Raw genomic sequence first — 22,520 nt, forward strand, 5'->3', positions numbered from 1 at the left:
CAGTTCTTCATGGTTCAGCCTAGGGAGGCTATATGTTTCTAAGAACTTGTCCATTTCTTCTAGGTTGTTGAATTTGGTGGCATATAGTCCTTCATAGTATTCTTGGATGATCCTTTGTATTTCTGTGGTGTCCGTGATAACTTCCCCTTTTACGTTTCTGATTTTGTTAATTAGTGTCTTCTCTCTTTTTATCTTAGTGAGTCTAGCCAAGGGTTTTTCAATTTGTTAATCTTTTCAAAGAACCAGCTCTTTCTCACATTAATTTTTTCTACTGTCTTTTTGTTCTCTATTTCGTTTAGTTCTGCTCTGATATTTATTATTTCCTTTCTTCTGCTGACCTTGGGTTTAATTTGTTCTTCTTTTTCTAGTTCTTTAAGGTGTAATGTGAGGTTATTTATTTGGGATTTATCTTTTTTTTTGAGATAGACCTGTAATGGTATAAATTTCCTTCTTAAAATTGCTTTCGCTGCATCCCCAAAATTTTGGTAGGATGTATTTTTTTCTATTTATCTTTTGATCTCTCCTCTAATTTCTTCTTTGACCCGGTTGTGCTTTAATGTATGTTATTTAATCTCCATGTATTTGTGGTTTTTCGTGCTTTCTTTTTGCAGTTCATATCCAAATTCAAAGCCTTGTGATCAGAGAATATGCTTGGTATGATTTCAGTCTTCTTAAATTTCCTTAGGTTAGTTTTATGTACCAATATCTGGTCTATCCTTGAGAATGTTCCATGTACACTAGAAAAAAAATGTATAGTGTGATGTTTTAGGATGAAGTGCTCTATAAATGTCAATTATGTTAATTTCATCTAATGTGTCACTTAGGGCTGCTATTTCATAATTTATTTTCTGTTTGGATGATCTATCCATAACTGTCAATGACGTATTTAGGTCCCCTAATATAACTGTGTTTTGGTCAATTTCTCCCTTTAGTTCTGTTAGTAGTTGCTTGGTATATTTCGGTACTCCCTGATTGGGGGCATAAATATTGATGACTGTTATGTCTTCTTGTTATATAGTCCCCTTTACCATTATGAAATGTCCATCTTTGTCTCTTGTTATTTTTTTCACCCTGAAGTCTGTTTCATCTGATATCATTATGGCTACACCTGATTTTCTCTGGGTACCATTTGCTTGCAGTGTCAATTTCCACCCTTTCACTTTGAGTCTATGCTTGTCCTTATAGCTGAGATGTGTCTCTTGGAGACATCATATGGTTGGGTTTAGTTTTTTGATCCAATCTGCTAGTCTGTGGTTTTTTATTGGTGAGTTCAGTCCATTTACATTTAGGGTGATTATTGATATGTGAGGATTTCCTGTCATTCTTTCTTTAGTTTTCTAGTAAGACTGTGTCTCCATTTTTTTTTTTTTTTTCCTTTTTCTTGTTGTCATTATTTCTGTGTGGTATATTCTATGGTGTTTCCCTCTGTTTCTTCTTTCATTACAGTATATATTTCAGTTCTGGATTTTTTTTGAGTGGTTATCTTAAGTTTATGTAAAAGAAAGTTTGATATTTAGAGTATTCCATTTTCTTCAGCATGCCTACTTTCTCCATTCCTATATTCCAGTTCAAGCCTTTACTCTCCCCCTTTTTATGTTTTGATTGCCACAAATTGTCCCTGTTAATGGTGGTTGAATAGCCTCCTTTAGTATTTCTTGTAGTGCAGGTCGTGTATTAGAAAATTCCCTCAGCTTCTGTATGTCTGGAAAGGTCTTTATTCCTCCTTCATATCTAAAGGATATCTTTGCTGGTTATATTATTCTTGGCTCATAATTTCTCTCTTTCAACAGTTTGAATATTTGGTTGCACTCCCTCCTGGCTTGTAGAGTTTCTGCTGAAAAATCTGATGATAATCTCATGGGCTTTCCTTTGTAGGTTACCATCTTCTTTTCCCTGGCTGCCTTGAGGATTCTTTCTTCGTCATTGATTTTTCACAGCTTCAATACAATGTGCCTTGGAGAAGACCTGTTGGGGTTGAGGTACTTAGGTGTTCTATTTGCTCCTTGGATTGGAGGATCCAGTTCTTTCCACAAGTTTGGGAAGTTCCCATTGACTATTTGTTTGAATATACTCTCTGATCCCTTCTCTCTTTCTTCTCCTTCTGGTATGCCCATTATTCTTATATTGCTCTTTCTGATGGATTCAGAAAGTTCTTGTAGAGTTCTTTCATTTTTTTTAAGTCTCAAGTCTCTTTCTTCTTCCATCTGCGTCATTTCCAGGTTTCTATCTTCGATGTCACTGATTCTTTCCTCCATCTGGTCAACTCATTTCTTCTATTGAGTTTTTAATCTCCAGAAATTCTACTTGGTTCTTTTTTAAATTTTAATCTCTTTGGTAAAATGTTCATGTTGTTCTTTGATTGTGTTTCTGAGAGTTCATTAAACTGCCTTTCTGTGTTTTCTTGCATCTCGTTGAGTTTGTTCAGAACTGCAATCTTAAGTTCTCTGTCATTTAAGTCACATATTTCCATATCTTTAAGTTAATTATCTGGAGACTTTTCACTTTCTTTCTGAGCTGTTTTGTTGCCTTGGTTATTTATGGCAATTAATGATTTATTATTTCTCTTCCTAGACACCTAGAGTGGGTTCTGCAACAGGTTGATAGGAAGAGGTCTTTCTTTTGTTTTCCAGTATATGTGTTTGCAGAATTTTTATTCTGTCTCCGGCTGCAGCCTTTTTTTCTCTCTCCCACTGTAGTGTTATATTTTCTCTGCACTATTCCAGCTTCTCACGCAATGGGGGGGATTACCTGGAAGGTGGGCTTCTCCTCTGTTAACATTGTGCCTGGGTCATAAGGCGCTGTGTCCCTTTAGGAATGCAGAGAGCTTTTGAAGTTCCAAAGCTCTTCCTGCACCAGATTCAGAGCCCGTGCATTTCAGCAGTTCTGTTTACTCTTGCAGGGATCCGCCCAGATAGTTGGGGCAAGGGCGGGGTGAGTTGTGAGAATTGGCCCAGTGCAATGGCAGCAACCACCACCACAGCTGGTCCTGCTTCCACAGCTCCCTCCCCTTTGTTGGAACTAGTTGGGCTAAGAATCTGTGTCTGCAGACCAGAGTTCTCAGAACTGCAAACATTTTGTTCTTTTGATCTGACACTGTTACTGTTCCGCTTCTAGCACTGAGCATGTGGGGGTGGGGCGAGCTCTGGGAGTGTAGGGATGGGGCGGCTAGTCTCAGTGCCTAAGGTTTCCATTCTCTGCGGCAGTGAGGGCTTATACCACCATTTTCAGCCTTCTTCCCTCAGTCTTTGCTCTGAGGTCTCTGCCGTGAGCGTTGGGTTCAGCCGTGTTATATGCTGTCCTCTCAGCCCTGTGGGCCATAAATGGAGCCCTAGCAGTCTTGAGTTCTTCCCTCTCCCGTAGCTGCGGTAGCTCTGGGATGCAGCGAGCGCAAAGCACTGAGCTAGGTCTTCGTCCTGTGCCCACGCGGCTCCGTCTCCACACTTCTCCCTTCCCTCATCCCCTCTCGCACAATTTGCCCACCTTTAGGTGAATTCCGTAGTGAGACTCTTCATCTTGCCTGTCTGCTGTGCAGGGAGTCTTTTGTGGAGTTATAGTTTTTCAATCTGTTGTAAATTCCAAGGGAGATTTCCAGAGGCTCACCTCATGCCACCATTTTGATCTTACTATATCAAATTTTGTTTATTTTCATTCATAATTTTTAATGGTTTGGTTTGTTTCTATATCCATGCATGTATTTATTTAACAGGCATTTATTTTACACCTACTGTGAACTGGAGATGGGGGCCAAAGCCATTTCTAATTTTGGAGGGGTTATGGACAAATAAATAATGCAAAAGCATGAATAAATGAAAGAATGGTAAATGGTGGAGAGAGAAGTGTTGAATGTTAGCTGTAACTAGCTCTGAGTTTGCAAATGCATATCCTTTAAGTTCTATATGAGGGACCTAAGGGACAGTAGCAAGTTCTTTAAGCCTCGACTGCAGACACAGGGAGACACTCCACCATGGTTGTTGGGCAAGCAATATGACCTGGGTGAATCTCCCCATTTCTTTTTCCACTACCTTATGAGGTAGTTGCAATGATTCATTGAGAAAGTGATAAGACAGAGCTTTATAATTTATGCATAGTTATGCTAATATAAGGAGTTAAAGTCTGCTCCTGAAGCATGAGTGTTAGTTGTTTGTCCCCTGAGTCTAGAGTTAAACCACTACATAAGATACAAAGTCCACTTTAAAATCTTACTACAGTGATGTCATTAGCATTAGTTTAGAGTCCTTAGGCAGGAGACTAGAGCAAGGCAGATGGTGGCACCTGCTTTTAAATATCATCTCAGATGCTAGGATGGCAGGGATGTTTAGTAATTTGTCTGTGAACTGAAAAATAATGAGTTCATACCAAGAGGCACAGTAAAATAGAAGAAACATTACCTAAGGGTCAGAAGAACTCACTCAGTCTGGCTCTGCTTTTTAGTAATTATATTACCTTGAGAAAGTTGTTAAACTTTTCCTCATCTAGAAACTGGGACAGTAATATCTCATAGGGTTCTTGTAAAGATCAAGGGACATAATACATTTACCACTAACACTGTTGTCTCTAAATCCATTTTCCACACTAAAAAAAATCAAGGACTCCCTGGAGAAATGGCTGACGCCAGGTATGGGGCATAAAATGTACAGGATGAGCCTGGGCATCTTAGTTTATCGGAAAACATTCTCCAAGATTACTATGTTAGTGCCAAAAGAACAGAAGAATCACACAAAACAGCTCACACTGGGCAAAAATGGAACAATTTGAGCACTACAAAAGAATAAAAGTAAATGAAATTCATTAAAACACATTGACTATGTTTTAAAAAGATCCATGATTTCATAATGATTGTCTAGAAAAAGTAAAGTCCATTGGAACCCCTGAAAACGCACCCATAGAAGGAAATAATTAAGCATTTGTCCTGCTTTTCTTGTCAAAATGTATTTCAGGGTAACCAAATAGTCTTACTTCATGAGGGAAAGAATTCTAGCTAATAAATGTAGAAGGAACAATTGAATACAAAATTACCATTTTGCAACCCTAACAATATATTAACAAATAAAGTAATGAAATATTGATGAAACCCTGAGCTAAAAGTTTAAGGTGAAACTTTACAACTGCATGAACACCTGAGCCCATTGATCAGTCATATAGCATCACTAAAATTAGGACAATGAGCTATTGTGGGTCTCCCAGTGTGATGATGTCAACACACATTACTTCTTAGGAAGTTTTCTTGCCCCCAAAATTTAATCTGAGTATAAACAAGCCTCTAGACATAACCTCAAATTTCAGGAAATATGGGGGAGAGAGGAACAAATTAAATGACAACACAAGGAAGCAGAAAAATCCACAAAGTGGGGAATTTTGTAGGATAGCTGACCAGATTTCTGCAGTAAGTCAATGTCAGAAAAATGAAAAGGACAGGAAGACTGCTATAATATAAGAGACTTAAAAGCCATAAAAGTACATTGCATGTGTAGATATTGTGTATTCTGAGTTATATGTACAAGGTCTGACAATTTAGTTCACAAACTCATCCTAGAAAAAGTGTTACATACCACTATGGTCACCTTTGAAGTACTCCCCTTGGGAAGCTATGCACTGACACCAGTGCCTAGTCCACCCTTCAAAGCAATTTTGGAACTCTTTTTATGGAATGGCCATCAGAGCTGTCATCGTATTACCCTTCCTGTCCTGAATGTCATCAAAATGTCTTCCTTTCAATATTTCCTTTACCTTTGGGTAAAGAAAGAAGTCATTGGGGGTCAGGTCAGGTGAGTAGGGAGGGTGTTCCAATACAGTTACTTGTTCACCAGCTAAAAACTCCCTCACAGACAGTGCCATGTGAGCTGGTACATTGTTGTAATGGAAGAGCCATGAATTGTTGGTGAAAAGTTCAGGTCGTCTAACTTTTTCACGCAGCCTTTTCAACACTTCCAAATAGTAAACTTGGTTAATTGTTTGTTCAGTTGGTAAAAATTCATAATGAGTAATCCCTCTGATATCAAAAAAGGTTAGCAACATTGTTGCAACAAGTCTGTGAACTTAACTGTCAGACCTCATATTCTGATGTCTTTTAGACAATCAGAGAAATTTGATTCTGAGCTGGGTATTAGATAATAACAGGACCGGTTGACTTTGTCAGATGTGAAAATGGCATTGTAGTTATATAAGCAACATCTAGTTTTTAGAACTGTATGTTGAGATAGAAGGGTGAAATGACATAAGGTCTGCAATTTTACCTAAAATGCTACAACAGAGGAAAACAGAATGGAATACATAAAGCAAATGTGACAGGATCTTGATAATTGTTGAATCCATGTGATGGGACACAGGCATTCACTGTTCTATCTCCTGGTGTGGAATTAACCCCTGGTTATTCGCAGAAGGTGAAAACATTCACAGACTCTACAAAGTGGGAGAGCAAGAAAGTTTTATTAAAGTTAGGAAGCAAGTGGCAGCCAGGTAGTAAGGAGAGAAGTACCAGCGAGGGGTGGGGGTGGGGGGTGTTGCTGGGGCAGAGGGTGTGGGGACAGAGCCCCAGAGAGCAGTTTCCAGGCTCTCGGCCTCACGTGGAAAGGTGCTGGCTCGGGTAGTAGATGGCCATCAGCTGTGGCTAGTTGGCTGTCAGCTGTAACCATTGAGCCATTGGCCACTAACATAACTGCCGCAGCTATGTTGGGGAGTTGAGTCGAGGAGATTCGAGGAGAGTCATCGGTCGGTTGGCAGAAAAGCGGACAGCAGGTTGCATATCATGTGAATCCAGCCTCCAGTGAGACCATAGTGATATGACTCCCCTACCTATGGCTCCGTGGGTGTTCCTTTTTGGCCTCACCATATCCTGCATTCTAGTGTGGGGAGCGGGAGCAGAGACCCCGCAGGTCACCCCGCGTGACAGAGGGTTAAGAGAAATACTGGCAGAAAGAAGTTTGCCATGGCAGACACTCAGAGTGGAAGCTGCACCTAACTCCAGGTTAGCATTGTCTTATATAGGAAAGGGGGAGTCGGTCAGGCAGATTTGAGGGCTGACATCCTTCCTGGGGTCTGGTCTGTTTGAAGACAATGTTACCTCTGGACTCCAGACTCGGACTCGGCCACCACGGCCTGAGACTATGCATCACTAGTAAAAACTACAAGGGAGTTGTAAGTTGTATTTCAGTGTCCGGGCGCCTGAGGATTAAGAAATTGCTCTTTTCTGTTTAGGATTTTGTTAATTAAATGTATTCACGAGGTATGGGTAGCCTTGAGAAAGGGAATAGAGTTCTTAAGTTAATCAGTGAGGGGAGAGACAAAGAGCAAACAGCTGAATATTAGGATGGATCTAACTGCAAACTAAGTCTAATTACAGGTGGTAAATAGCAAGCTATGCAGTGAGTCAAACTGCAAACTCACTAAGTCCAACTGTGTTATTGATTTACTGAATTTTACCCTTACATTCTATTCTTTTCACTTTTGAGAATGTCTGAATATTTTCATAAGGACAAAGCCTAGAGAGATTTTTTGGAAAGAGATAATATATGCGAGAGTGGTATAGGGATAAACATTAGTTTCTTTTTCCCAGTAGCAGATGTAAGACGTGTGGGTATAAGAGAAAATCCCCTCCGGTGTTTAATTAAGAACACTCTCCTGGGATTTGTTAATTTAAGGAACCACCAAAATTGCTCTTAGAGGGCAATATGTAGGCCATGCCTCACCAGGGATAAGGCTTCATAGTGCAGAAGAAAAAACTCAAATCGGCAATTTGGTCATAGCAAGATCAAATACCAAAGTCCTCTTTTAAAATTTTTATTTAAGTAGAGAATTCTTTTCCATCTAATAAAAAAAAAATTCCCAAGGTGGTAGTTGCAACTCTTGTGGCAAGAGAATTATTTGTGCTACTTATCAAGATGAGAAACATCCAGAGAATTTTTATGAGTTTATTTGAGCCAAACTGATGAAAATGTCCAGGAGCAAGATGTCAAATACTCTGGAGAATAAATTTTGTAGTTTTTTTTTTTTCTTTTTCTTTTTTTATGCATTTGAAATTAAAGAGGGAATTTAAGGAAGGTTACGTGGAGGTGGGAGAAGAAAGGAAAGGAGTGGATTACAGGATAGTTAAAATTATGTTCTCTGGTGAGGGTGGTTACAGCTTATTTCAAAGCTGTGTTAACCTAGATGCACAGAAACAATTGACTGGGCTTGCTTAAGGCAAATATAAAACTTTTACTAAAAAGTTGTATGCCTGGGGCATGGCTATTCACCATGACCTGGCCAGTTAAAAGTTTATGATCAGATCACTCCATGAGGTTAATTTTCATAGAACCCCTTTTTTCATCTACATAGTTAAACCAAACCAAGAAAAAAGTATTTGAAATAATTCCTTGAGAACAGCATTTAAGGAAGCAGTAATTAGACCTGGGAATCACAGCAGAGCCTGGGTGAAGCGGTAATGACCCCCACTCTGCAGTGCAGCATACCTCCAGAGGTGTAAACTAATGAGACAAAGAGTTAACAGCAGAGGGCTTGTGAGCTGGCAGGATGGGGCAGGCAAAGAGTTAACAGGAGTGAGCTTGTGGGCTAACAGGAATGAGCTTAAACTGTTAACCACTGGGCTCTGAGTCCCCTGGATAGCACTGCACCTGCAAGCTCACAAGTGTCTTACATCCCTCATAGGTGAGAACAGAACGATTCTCAATTGCAACGACAACCCCCTGCAACCTAACAACCACCCATCATGGATGGGAACAGAACAGTTCCCAATTGCAGTAGCAATTCCCTACAAGCTGACATCCATCATAGATGGGAACAGGATTGCAGCCCCCTCCCCCACTCCCCTGCAAGCTGACAAGCACCCAACATCCAGCATGGAAAAATATAAAACCCCAGCACTCCTTCTCATGGGTGCAGCTCTTCCCCATAAGACTCTACCCTGGCTAAACTCCATTTTCCAGTATCTCTCTCTTACCCGTCTCCGCAGCTGTCTCCATCAGACTGCGCTGGCAAACTTCTGCCAGTTCCAAACAGAACTCTCTTTTTCCGTTTTTTGACTTTCAATATATCTGTGCTTACTTTTGTAGTCTCGTAAATTATTTTTACATTCTGCGAACGACCAGGGGTTAATTCTACACCAAGACGTAAAACTGACCTTTTCTGAGCTCTGTTCAGCTTCCTCTCTGCTGCTCTGATGGAGGACCGTCCCCCATGATGGCGGGCCAGGCGCAGCCAGTGGGATGCTGGACTCCTGCTGGTTTCCCAACTGAGCTTCTCAGACTCTTCCCCCCTCATCCCAAACTGCTGGCGCCATAAAGTTGTCACACTTATGCCTCCTGAGCCAGGTCGTGGGCACCCACGGACAGTCCGAAATTGCGCGGTTCTGGTTCTTGCAGCAGTCAGGGTGACTTTTCCTTCTTAATGGCTCTTAATACAATTAACACCTACTCCTTATCAAAAACATGGACTTGAGAAAAGGAAAAAGAACTAATGTATAGCTCTACCAGCCAGAAATACTTTTAGAGTTATGATGGATTTCCTTTCAGTCTTTCATAAACAGATGTGTTTTAAAAATACGTTACTGGGCTACTACGGGCATGTCTTCAGAAGCGAATTCTTCGGTTTACATCATTATTGAGCCCTTTCTCATGTCATCAAATAGTAACAAAATGTTTATTGCTGATAAAAGTCCTCTGGAGGAATGCACAGCCCTACATTTTCTTTAAGCAGTCCCTCACTGTTAGACACCTGGATAGTTTCCCATTTCTGGCCGCCATAAACACTGAAGTGCTCAGTCAGATTTTGCCTTCTCGGCCGGTGGCACAAGTGCCCTGGAAAGGAAGTCACGGTTCCTAGCAACCGAGTGCAGAAGCCTCGCGCGGGCAAGACCCCGGCTCTGTGACGTCAGGATTAGGCTCCGCCCCCTCTGACGGAGCCAATTGTAGTGCGGGACAGGGCAGAGGCCATCCACAGGCGTCCGCCAGCGCGCGGGCGGGCCGCGGGGCTGCCTGGCGCAATGGACCTGGCCATTCCTAGGACCCAGGCTCAGGCCCAACCGCCGCGGCCGGAGGCGGTGAGCTCAGAAGAGGAGCTGTACGACTGCGTCGATTACCTGTGTGACTTCCCGGCCTGCGGTGCTGGGCGCAGTAAGGGCCGGACTCGGCGCGAGCGGGAACTCCGCACCAATTGGCCAGTGCCTGGTGGCCACGAGCGCAAAATCGCACAGAAGCTCCTCAACGGCCAGCGCAAGCGTCGCCAGCGCCAGCAGCAGCCCCGGCCGCGCTCTCGCCTCACCTGAACGCTGGTGCGTACGGCCGCGACCGGTCAGGGCCGTGGGTAGCCGCGTGAGCACCGTGGGCCACCCCTGGGCTTCGCTCCCGTAGTTCTCCTGCTATTTCACCCGGGCACAGTCGCCCCCATTTGAGGCAGTCCCGTGTTAGCTACTCCGTTTACCCGGACAATCAGCTCTAATGCGTCTTTTGGAGCAAAAATTAATATAAGATCGGGTCTTATAGTCTTGTATTAATTTTTGCTCCAAAAGACGCATTAGAGCTGATTGTCCGGCTATGACGGTAGTCATAGCTGGATTCCCGCCCTCAGCTTATCTCCTGACTGTGGTTGGAATGGTGGAAAACTATACCTGTTGGAATTCTGCAGTTGGGTAGAGAAGGCGCTGGGAAATACCTTTTTAAAAAATACAAGTGAGGAATTTACTTCCAGTGCTTATGCTCGGACTAAAGAGAATACCTGACTTGTTTTTGTCTGATTTTCTACAGGATACCCAAAAGACCTGATAAAAGTATTTTCGCTGACTCCCGCCGTAACTGTAGTTCTAAGGGGGAGAGAATCCGTGTTGGTCAACAATTTCTTTTCCACATCACTCTCCTGCAGTGTCTTCCTTAATGACTGTTAATTGTAACATCCAAGTGGGTATGCCTTTTTAGGGTTTTTAATTAAAAGAAACAGCAAGAATGGCATTTTAACTCTTCTGGGTTTTTGTTTTTAATTATAACTTTTCAAGTCCACAAATATTTGAGTTGTTTTCAAATGTGTGAAGAAGAGGTCACAAAGATGAATGAGAGAACAAAGGAATTTATACAAGATTTCAACCCAAGTGTCAGAGACTACTGTGTAGGTTTAATATGTTTGTCAAAATAGGAATATTTTAAATAATAGTGTCTGTTGAACTTAGTTCCTAGGTTCTCGACACTACTGATCCTATGACAATCCTTTTGAGGTAGAGGCTGTTGTGCCATTTTATAAAGGGGATTCTTGAGGCTCAGAGAGTTCACATTACTTTCCAGAGGTCACACAGCTGGTTAGAAAGAAGACCAGCATAGGGCTCGCTCCGTGGCTTAGGTGATTGGAGCGCCATGTTCCTAAAGCCAGGTCTCCAGTTCGATTCCCACAAGGGCCAGTGAACTCGCCCTCTATAGCTAAGATTGTGAACAATGACTCTCCCTGGAGCTGGGCTACTGTGTGCTGCCATGAGCGGCCAGTGGCCAGTGTGAGTGGCTGGCAGCCATTGTGAGCAGCCAGCAGCGAGCTGCTCTGAGCTGCAGACCTTCGACTGGTGACCCACTGCCTTAGTCAGGTGGAGTGCAAGGCTCATAATACCAGCATGGGCCAGGGAGCTGTGTCCTACACAACTTGACTGAGAAACAGGGGCTTGAACCAGAGTGGGAAGAGGTGGAAGAAGGGGAAAAAAAACAAGAAAACCAGCATAACAGGTACAATGAAGCATTCACTCCTTCCGGTATCACAGCTTTCCTCAACTGTAGACAATGATCTGTGGTTCAGAACCTCCCACAAACTCCATGTCCAAGAACAAGAGTTGAGTTTTAGTTAAAAAATTATGCAGAATATGGCAGGGTAGTTTTCCTTTATCTTTAGTCTGCATCCAGTGGTGAATCCTTGGTTAGGAGAAAAGGGTGGTGTACTGGAAGGAGCACCCCAAATTTTAATCCCAGCTATGTCTCTTCATTGCTCTGGCTGTCAACAAACTTCTGAGTGATAACTCCTTTCAAGTTCCACCAAGCTTCAGGTTTCTCACTTGTTAAGATGGGAATAATATTGGATTATCTTGCCAAACTGTGGATTACAGATAAAATATATAAAACATCTGACACAGTTAAGAGCACATAATAGGTATTCAATAAATGGTAACTATTTTTAAGCTTACCCTCCTTTCCTTTCTCTCTAGTCACAAAGTCTTAAATGATTTCAATCACTGCGTCTAATTCCTTTAAAATCTCTCCCAAGATCCAGGCAGTGTGGTATGGTAGGAGTCCTGGCTTTGGAGTCAAACAACTCTATTGACTTGGGCAATTTGCTTAAACTCTAAGCATGTTTCTTTACCTAGAAAAATGGGGATAATACAGTACCTATTTTAAGAGTTCTTGTAAGGCATAAATGGAATAATGTATGTAAAGCTCTTAGTGTCGGTATATAATAGTCACTCAAATAATTAGTAATGTTTCCACTGCCACTGTCTTAGCCTTCAGGACTTTTTTCCTTACCCCTAGTGTCCCTCTGCTATGTCTCAGACAGTATGTCTAGATTAATCTACCTGAAGACCATTTTATCATATAAAACCCTCAATGACTTCTCTAACCTTATAGGGTAAAAGCCTATATTCCTTATATTGGAATCATCTATTGGATTTTCTTAAGTTTTGACCTACAACTTCCAAAAATACACTGGTTCTTGACATTGGTCTTTCGTCCTCTAAACTCACCATAATTATGCTTCTTCATTTGAATCTGTGCTGTCCTATTTAGCATGCCCTTTCCCCCTTTATAATTTGAATCCTGAAACTAATTCCACCTATACTTATTAAGTGGCACTTTCTTCCAGAAGCCTTCATCCACGTTGAATTCCTTTGAAGTCCTATAGAACTTCATATAAATATCACTTAACTACTTGTTCATATAGCATTTTGTACTTTTAGGTGAACAGTTAAAAGCATTCATTCATTCTTTTTGTCTGATAAGTGCAAGGCACTGTTATAAGTATATTTTAGTTATCCAAAACAAACAAAAAACAGTGTAAGAACCTTAATGTCTGAAACATCTCAGTTCCTATAAAATTCCTGCTGTAGGGGCCGGCCCTGTTGCTCAGGCAGTTGGAGCTCCATGCTCCTAACTCTGAAGGCTGCCGGTTCGATTCCCACATGGGCCAGTGGGCTCTCAACCACAAGGTTGCCAGTTCAACTCCTTGAGTCCCACAAGAGATGGTGGGCTCCACCCCCTGCAACTAAGATTGAACACGGCACCTTGAGCTGAGCTGCTGCTGAGCTCCCAGATGGCTCAGTTGGTTGGAGCGCGTCCTCTCAACCACAAGGTTGCCGGTTCGACTCCCACAAGGGATGGTGGGCTGCACCCCCTGCAACTAGCAACGGCAACTGGACCTAGAGCTGAGCTGTGCCCTGCACAACTAAGACTGAAAGGACAACAACTTGAAGCTGAACAGCACCCTCCACAGCTAAGATTGAAAGGACAACAACTTGACTTGGAAAATAAAAGTCCTGGAAGTACACACTGTTCCCCAATAAAGTCCTGTTCCCCTACCCCCCCCCAACAAAAAATTCCTGTTGTAAAGTACAGCATACTTAGACAGATATAAGCCATGTTAAAGCAACTCTGTAACATGTTCTAACTAGATTTTGCTTATTTTAGATACTAAAACTTTTACAATTTAAATATAGTGATTGTAGAAATCATGTATTAGTTACTATTGCTGTGTAATAAATTACTCCAAAACCTAGTGGCTTAAAACAACAAATACTTATTATCTCAGTTTTTGTAGGTCAGGAATTCACAAGTGGCTCAACTGGATGGTTCTAGCTCAGTGTCTCTCATGAGGTTGCAGTCAGACTGTTGGCTAAGACTACAATCATTGGAAGGCTACTTCCAAGATGGTGCTTACTCAGATGTCTGCTGGCAGAAGGCTTCACTTTTTTGCCACATGAGATCCTCCATTAGGCTGAGTGAGTGTCCTCATGATGTGACAGCTGACTTTCCCCAGAGTAAGTGATCTGAGAGAGTAAGCAAGGAGGAAGCCACAGTACCTTTTATGACCTAGTCTCTGCTTTTTTAAATCCACTCAAAGGGAGAGGAATCAAGCTCCACCTTTTGAAAGGAAAGTCAATTTGTAGACATATTTTAAACCACCATGGTATGTTTAATTTTTGTAAGTATGTTCATTGTAGGAAAGTTGGAAAATATGGACGAAGTTAAAAAAAGGAAGAAATCACTACCCAATGGCTAATGTCACTCCTTGGGTATATATAATGCTAGTCTTTAAAATATATAAGTGTTCTCAAAATATGAACATATTATGTATACTATTTTGTAAAGTGCTCTTTCATTTAACATATTGTGAAAAATACCTTTCATGCCAAATATTCTTTCATAACATTTAAATGGCCGCACAGCATCTTATCATATGTGTGTATCATAACTTATTTAAGTAAGTCTATATTGTAGGACGCTTAGGTTGTTTACAGGTTTTTCCTACTTTATACATTTTGTTGAACATCTTTATAGTTTATTTCCACATACTTGTACATGACTGTTTCTTAAATTCCTAGACATGAAATTTCTGGAACAGGCTTTGTACAATTTTAAACTTCTGTTATCTACTGCCTAATTTGAGTAGAATTTTTAATGCAATTATCAAGAGTCTGTTTAGCCAAATGTCTGTGTCAAATATCTGTAATTATGCCTGTAAGAGTTTCTTGTTCAAATTTTGGTCACCATAAGAAAATTTGTTGAGAATGACTGAAATCACTATAGAATGAGAAGTTACATAAATTTTACTAAAGAGTGAATTTCATTCAGCACATCTCTCCAGTGAACTACAAATGATATGTAGCAGAATGTGGTATTTATTTTCAGTTCCCACTTTTTTTGTTGTTACTAGTTTTAATTAACCTTTTACATGTTCTTAATTTGGTTTTGAGTAACAGGAATACATTAACTCTTTCAAAATCCAAAAGACAGACCATGTTATCATTAAAAGTCCCACCCCTGTGCCACAGCCACTCAGTCCTATTGCCTGAAGGCAAGCAGTGTTACCAGCTGCAGTGATTTTATGCATATGCAATATGGTCTTTTCTATTTTACACAAATAATAGCACACTATACTCAATTCTGCCCCTTGCTTTCCCCCCTGATAGTTTATTTTGGAAATCATTTCACATCAATACATAGAGAAGCTTCTTTATTCTTTTTTATAGCCACATATTGTGTGAATGTGCATAATTTTTAAACCGGTATTCTACTAATAGAAATTTAGGTTGTTTCCAATCTTTTAGTATCACAAAATAATATTGTACAAACATCTAATATTCTCTCTTCAATTTAGGAATTAATGCTTAGCCAAATATGATTAAAATGGTCTCTGTTCTGGTCTGGATGCCTGTCTGTCTTGATTGTCCAAAGTTCTACTCCCTCTAAGCTCTTGTGCCAAGGCATCCTTTATAAGATTCCTTTTCTCCATCTCTGCTTATAAATGATCCAAAGGCAAGTATTTATAAAGTCTTATCACTTATAAACCTTTCTTTAAGAAGTCCTGGGAAAATAAAACTTTGTTTTTCACGAAAAGTTTTTGCATTATTTACCCCTCAGTTCCACAAACATCTGCTGTTGCTGAAAAGGCTGTATTAAACTCTGCTACCTCTAGTAGAAGGAGGAAATTTCTGATGAACATCCAAGTAGAAATGGAGGTTCCACCTCTGCTTTCTCTCCTCCATAAATCCCACCTCATCCCCAAGGACCTTCTCATGAAGCCTCCCATGAAATGCCACTAGTCAACTTTTCCCCTACTGCTCTAAAGAAGCTCTAAAATGTTACTGTTAAAAGCATTTCACACTAACTAGTATTAAAACAGACCCTTGGGCCCTTTGCAGTTGTTCCCTCTGCCTGAAATGCTCTTACTCTTGATAAACACATGGGCTTGCTTCCCCACTTCAAGGACTGTTGAAACGCGTCTTCAAAGAGTCCTGTTCTCTCTCACCTAACTTCCTATCTCTCTTACCCTGCTGTTTGTTGCTTCATGTCACCATCACCTGATTTATATAGGCGTTGTGTCTCCCCTCCCTGAATTTGAACCTTGAAAGAATAGCCTCGTTTTATTTGGTGCTATATTTCCAGAACCTAGCTAGCACTTGTATATCATTCAGAACATTTTTGTTTAGGTATCAGTGAATGAATACTATCCCAATTATAGGCAGAAATTCTATAATATACACGGAATGGGGGGTGAAAATGTATAGTAATACATAAATGTAAGGCCCTATTACTGCCTCAATTTAACTTTTGTTGACTAGATCCAAGAGAAGGAAAATAAACAGAACTGAAGTTCCCTGAGTAGTTTTCAACGTCCTTCCTTCAGTTCAGATTACGTGCGCGCTGTGTCTCAAAAAAAAAATTTATCCAAATAAGCAACTTGCGGCAGGTCCAGTAGTAATTACGCCAGAGATCTGACTCTCAAAGTTGCATTTGACCTAACATGTTAACACAAATGTTTGAAGGAAGCAGCGACGGTCCTTCTGCTCTAGGAAGCACACTGCTAGCAGTTCTGACTCATGCTAGGTTCGGACGAATGGTTTGCCGGGAATCCGCAAGCACTTCCGGTTTTCTAAACAGCCGGGACGCCCAGCTCCTGTCACCAACTGTTTACGACAACGTGCCGACATGTCGTTCTGCTATTCCAGTGACCTTCAGTACCCGCGGAGACATCGTACGACGGAAGGCCTCTGGCCGTGCGCTGATTGGTTGCGCGCTGAGGCCAGCCCCGCCCCCTGTCTTCCGCTCTCCAGTTCAGCGGAAGCCGCCGAGTTCGCCGCGGAGTTCTCCTCTGAGTCTCTACTTTGTAGACGCCGAGCCGTCGCGCAGCTGCGATGCCGCGTGGAAGCCGAAGCCGGACCTCCCGCATAGCCCCTCCGGCCAGGTGAGGCCACCGCGGGGTTTGGGGCCCTGCCGGCGCCGTGACGCAGGGAGGCCGCGCTAGGCGTTCGGCGCGGCGGGGCGGAAGCTGGCGGAGGCCGCGACTAGGGCGTCTGAAGGCCGACGCGGCGTGGACCATTCTCCGCCCGTCGCAAGCACTTTGTAAACGGGCCTTGGCTAGATTTCCCGTTAGTGGCAAACTTTCTAATGCCCATGAATTATTGCTTAAAATACCTCATAGCTCATTTTAAGTTGCAACAGTCAAGTTGTAAAAAGAAGTGGACGTTTTGTAAGTGTAAACCGCTGAAACGTCAAAAGTACCAAAGAAAATGTAGAAGAAGGGTAATATAATCGGGAAAATGATCGAATTTCAATTCAGTGAATAATCTTTGAGCACCTGCCATGAGCAGTGAGTGTTCCAGGGGTTGGGTATAGTAGGGAACACGGTCACTAAGGCCGTATGTGTACATTTGTGCACGTGTACATGACATTTTCTAGTTAATGAAGTACTTTTAAAAAGTACTTCCAGTTACCTCATGATAACCCTAGAGATCGATGTTATTCCTATTTTACAGAAATAAAGAAACTGGAGACTCAGAATAAGTGTCTTGTCTAAACGGCCATGTCTCCAGTAAGAGGAAAGCCAGATCTCAGACCCTAGTTTTTAGATGACCAAGTATAGTACATTTAGTATAGTACCACATTGCTTTTCTGGACTAAGATGAATTGTGTTCGGTGTGCTAGCAGTGTAGGGAATGGGTTCGCTTATGGAAAGAAACTTCTATCCAAAGGACAGCAGACCACATTTTATAAAGTTACTCTAGATGAAGTTATAAACTTTTCACCCCCCTTATTTGGGTGAAGAGCACCCAAGCAAACAATGTGAAAAATAGGCAGAGGGAGGATAATATAGGTGAAGATTTTTAAAGCAGGACTGGACATATTAGTGAAATTGTTGAAAGCATCCAAATGCCCTACAGACGGGAAAGAATCGAAATTAATTTTGGTATAACAGTTCAGGCAAGTCACTTCCAGTTACTGGTCTTCAGTGTTCCATCCGTAAAATGAAGGAATTGGACTAGATTGTTTCCCCAGATGACTATCTGCAGGCCTTCATTCAGATGTTACCAGCTCAGGGAGATTTCTCTTGACTATCCTAAAATTGTGACATCCCACAACATGCTCTCCCTCTCTTGATATTTTTTCCTTAACATTTAATACCACGTGGAGAATTCTGTAAGGATATTTTAACCTCTTAATATTTTACAATTTTTATGAAGTAATGGAGTAACTGTGTTCTTTAAAGGTACTGTGGGCTGTGTGACTATATGGAAATGGTTGCAAAAGAGCAGGAAAAAATAGTTTATAGTTGGTGATTACAACCTTAACAAAAGGTTAAAGAGATAAAGTTATGCAATACAATAGTACAGGGAATTGTGTTCTGTAAAGTTTTCTTGTATGTGTATAGTATTTGTGTTTAATAATTTAAAATGAAAATCCTGAGGTTTATTGTAATATACAAGTTTTTGTTTTGTTTTGTTTTTAATTTTTATTGGGGAATATTGGGAAATAGTGTGTTTCTCCAGGGCCCATGAGCTCCAAGTCGTCCTTCAATCTAGTTGTGGAGGGCGCAGCTCAGCTCCAAGTCCAATTGCCATTTTCAGTCTTTAGTTGCAGGGGGCACAGTCCACCATCCCATGCAGGAATTGAACCAGCAACCTTGTTAAGAGCTCACGCTCTAACCAACTGAGCCATCCAGCTGCCCCACAAATTTATTTTAAGTTGACAATTTCTAGACCTGGTTAGAAGTGGGAACTTCATACTTTTTGTTCTTTTCTTTCACAGCCGGGCACCTCAGATGAGACCTGTGCCCAGGCCAGCGCCAGCAGCTCAGCCTCCAGCAGCAGCTGCACCATTTGCTGTTGGCTCACCTGCTCCGGCACCCCGGCAGCCAGGTCTGATGGCCCAAATGGCAACCACTGCGGCTGGTGTGGCTGTGGGCTCTGCTGTTGGCCACACATTAGGTCATGCCATCACTGGGGGCTTCAGTGGAGGAAGTAATGCTGAGCCCGCAAGGCCTGACATCACTTACCAGGTAAGATTTTGTCCAGTGTTTCCCTTCAGTGGTGTATTTTATGAGAAAACCTAGTTATTTGTAAGTTCCATATGTGTAAGAACTGTCTGTAATCTTAGAAGCTAGAGTGCTGTTAACAGAAAATGTTTTATCAAAAGCCACATTTGGCAGTTGAGTTAGTACCTTAGGCCAGTATCAGCAAGGACTATACAAATTATATTTCTTCCAAAGGAGCAGAATTGCAGTGTTGTAACCTGATTCAACCTGTAAAACAGCCATTTTCCCCTTACTTTAAATATTTTGTCTAATTCAGTCTCAATCTTAGTTAAGTGTTCAAAAAATCTCTTTACTAGCTCTTTGCTTTCTGATCTCTTACCTGACATTTGCCACTGCCCTCTTTCTGAGGTATGTGAATTTTCTTCTCTACTGAGCATGGGTGTGTATTCTGTTGCATTTCTGGTGTACTTGAAACTCTTCATCCATCCATCCATTTTTCTGTAACAGTCCCATTTTTTTTCTCCATGAAACTTCACTGAATCACATCTTTAAATGCCCAGGTAACCATTTCACTTTATTTGCATCTCTGTTCTTGAATCTTTCTGATCGTATCTGGAATTGTTAAAGTTCATTTTCTGCCTTGAAAATTTTTCACTTTCCATGTTATTGGATGGAAACTTTAATTTACATCTGGGTTTAGCTCTCTTTCCCCAGTTAACCTCAAAGACAATGGATACTGTTCTTTGTTCAGGTATAAATATGCTTTTCTTTCTAAATGGTCCTATATGTTCTGCCTTTGCAGGAGCCTCAGGGAATCCAGCCGGCATACCAGCAGCAGCAGCAGCAGTTTGGCCCATGCCACTATGAGATGAAACAATTTTTGGAGTGTGCCCAGAACCAGGGTGACCTGAAACTTTGTGAGGGTTTCAGCGAGGTGCTGAAACAGTGCAGATTTGCAAATGGTAGGTGATATATCAGTCCATGATTGAACTTTCATGTGCTTATTCATTTAATGGTACTTCTGGGCCCTGTAGGGAGTCTGTTTAATAAATCAAACTGACAAGTTAGAGGAGATTTTATTAAAATTACTCTAAAAAAAAAATCTAACTTATAACAAGAAGTTAGTCCAGAGGTTTCTAGTCATTACTTAATATTTTACCAGTTCTGAATCTGATTCTTCCTTAAGTAGGTATAGATCAGTGTGCCAGATCTTAATGGTGGTTAACTGTATGTGAGTGATCTAGACTTAAGGTTATGAATATAAAATTCCGTTTTTACCAAAGTCCAGGAGTGCACAGAGACTCTGATAATGTTGTCGTTCTACACGCCTCATTTGAGAGAGACAAGTTTTTTTAAATCTCAGTGGAACACTGAGATTTAGGCTCTCCAAAATGTCGACTTGTCTTCACGTAATTTCCTCCTATCAACCTAAGAATTCACCATCTATTAAAATGCTTATTTTCATTTTCCCACATTCATTTTGGTAGGACATAGGGGAGAAGTTAATCCTATCAGGTGGTTGAACCATGAAAGTAAGAGATGCATGTCCAAGTTTATCAGAATTCTTTGATGTAGCTACATCTCGTACCAAAGTGGCTGTATTTCTGTGTCAGGACTCTGTCCCTGTCTTAGTACATGTGCCCTGTCTTTTCTAAGTTGTGACAAGTGCAGAGATGAAGTTTTGTTGGTTGCAGGATGCCTTCAATAACTTGTGAAAGAAACGAATAACCCTGTGCTTTTTCCCTCTCGTAATTGATAGGGTTTCTGTTTTGTTAGGAATATACAGGAAATGCTCCTCTAATGTACCTTTTTTGTTTGCAGGATTAGCCTAATGAAGTTCAAATTGAAGATATGGAAACTCATCTCTCATGACCATGTTAATTTAGTATAAAAATATAAGTGCTACTGAAAGTGTAAAGTATAAAACCACCAGTTAAACCTCTCCTCCAGCATTAATAGCTTCCTTGCCACAGAATTGCAATGGACAGGGTGTTTGTAACTGTACAGAAGTTAATTGAGATGATAATGAGTTTGAGGCTGAGCAAATGTTTGTGTGGCCTCCTTATACAAGCTTTTATGATGTTATTGTTTGTGAATCAATTAGAATAAAGTGATTTTCTTCCAAAATGGTGTCTCATAAGTTCACGGTCATAAATATATATGGTATACACATGCTGAACATAATGCATTTTGCAGATGAACACAATTGTCTCAACATGTCTTTAAGTTTATCTGGTTTATAGTCCCTGGATGTTACTATCCACCAGAGCCTCCGGGAGAGTTGTCTGAGGATTTTTGTAGAGATATAGCCACGTAAACAGTAGCTCACTAGCAAACATGCTGTTCATTCAAAAGGTACCAGATACTACAGGCCTTTGGAGCCAGTGTTCAGTAAACCGAGCAGTAACCGAAAACTTTAAAATATTAATTGTTCTAATCAGGTGAGTGATACATGAAATGGGTTCCCTGTGGCCAGATCTTCACAACGTGTCACTGTTTTCCTAGAATATCCAGTTAGTTGATCAGAGATGAAAACCGTTCTGTTAATACAGGCAGTCCCCCTGATGGTGTTTTCTCCTAGGGTGTTGTAGTGTCCTCTTCCTGACAGACTGGGGCTAGCTGCAGTTCTGAGGAGATGGACTCAACTGAGGTGCATCGTTTTTTTTTTTGTTTTTCTTAATGAACCAAGCTCCAAACCTTCAAAGAACTGAAAATGTCGTTAACTTCGTAGGAGTTGGCCTCCAGTCTACATTATGCTCCTGTAGTTTTCTCACTTTCAGATGGACCTGATTTTTTTCCCCTCTTAAGTTTCAGAGACCTATATTATGCAAGGTGAGTGAAGTGATGTTGAATGAGTGAATTAGTTGCTGCCTCCTGTTCTGTGTTCTTAGAGTGCCCACTCGGTACCTAGTACTCAGTTACCAAAAGGGGGCAAGACTGCCTCCTCCCAAACGACACAGACAAGTCACTCCTGGCAAGAACCCTAAGTCCTGGGTTCATCAGTGGGCTCTTTGCCCATTTTCCTGGAGGCTCACTGTTAATGTCCCTTATGTCTAATGTGTGGTGGTGTATAGTGGGTACCCAAATATTGTTAAGTTAGTGACTCAAAGGAAAAGAATCACTGATAACAAAATGCAAGAGTCCGGCTGGCCTGGCCTCTCCCCGGGAGGAACCTGGCTCCACAGGGAAGGGCACAGGGACTAATCCACTAGGTGCACTGGCCTTTTGCCCTAAGGTCAGAAGGATTTTTGTCATGTATTGAAAGTATAAACCAGCATGAGTCAAATCTATAGCTTAGAACAAGAGAAAAAAAAAGGCTACTGAGAGTAAAAGGAGGAGACAGCTATTCTCATCCTTGCAGCCTGGTGGTTGCATCTCAGTAAACTGCAGATCTTTATACATAAAGCTTGTACCCTGAAGTCATTTCCAGCTCCTTTCTACATAGCAATTCAGTGAAGCATTTCCCTAGACTGAAAAGTAGGTGGTCAGCATGATACAACAGAAAGAGAACTTGGGCCCACAGCTGGGGTTAATCTAGG

At 41.3% G+C, this 22,520-nt stretch overlaps 2 protein-coding genes across 3 annotated transcripts; both read left to right on the forward strand.

Moving 5' to 3' along the window:
* Window positions 1–9,886: 9,886 nt before the first annotated feature.
* Window positions 9,887–16,817, forward strand: NUPR2 (nuclear protein 2, transcriptional regulator). Of its 2 annotated transcripts, none has more exons than XM_074328494.1 (2): window positions 9,887–10,264; window positions 16,679–16,817. In XM_074328494.1, the coding sequence occupies exon 1, from the start codon at window positions 9,977–9,979 to the stop codon at window positions 10,256–10,258; it is 282 nt and encodes a 93-aa protein (XP_074184595.1). In that variant the 5' UTR covers window positions 9,887–9,976; the 3' UTR covers window positions 10,259–10,264; window positions 16,679–16,817. The 2 variants fall into 2 exon arrangements, with proteins under 2 accessions (XP_074184595.1, XP_019574662.1); XM_019719103.2 differs by lacking the exon at window positions 16,679–16,817 and adding an exon at window positions 10,737–10,943 and having other exon boundaries at window positions 9,889–10,264.
* Window positions 16,773–21,108, forward strand: CHCHD2 (coiled-coil-helix-coiled-coil-helix domain containing 2). The gene is made up of 4 exons (XM_019719097.2): window positions 16,773–16,914; window positions 18,756–19,005; window positions 19,784–19,943; window positions 20,803–21,108. Exons 1-4 carry the CDS (start codon window positions 16,865–16,867, stop codon window positions 20,811–20,813), a joined length of 471 nt encoding a protein of 156 aa, XP_019574656.1. The 5' UTR covers window positions 16,773–16,864; the 3' UTR covers window positions 20,814–21,108.
* Window positions 21,109–22,520: the final 1,412 nt, after the last annotated feature.

The sequence above is a fragment of the Rhinolophus sinicus genome, linkage group LG03 (genome assembly GCF_036562045.2).
Source record: "Rhinolophus sinicus isolate RSC01 linkage group LG03, ASM3656204v1, whole genome shotgun sequence".
Classification (NCBI taxonomy): Eukaryota; Metazoa; Chordata; class Mammalia; order Chiroptera; family Rhinolophidae; genus Rhinolophus; species Rhinolophus sinicus.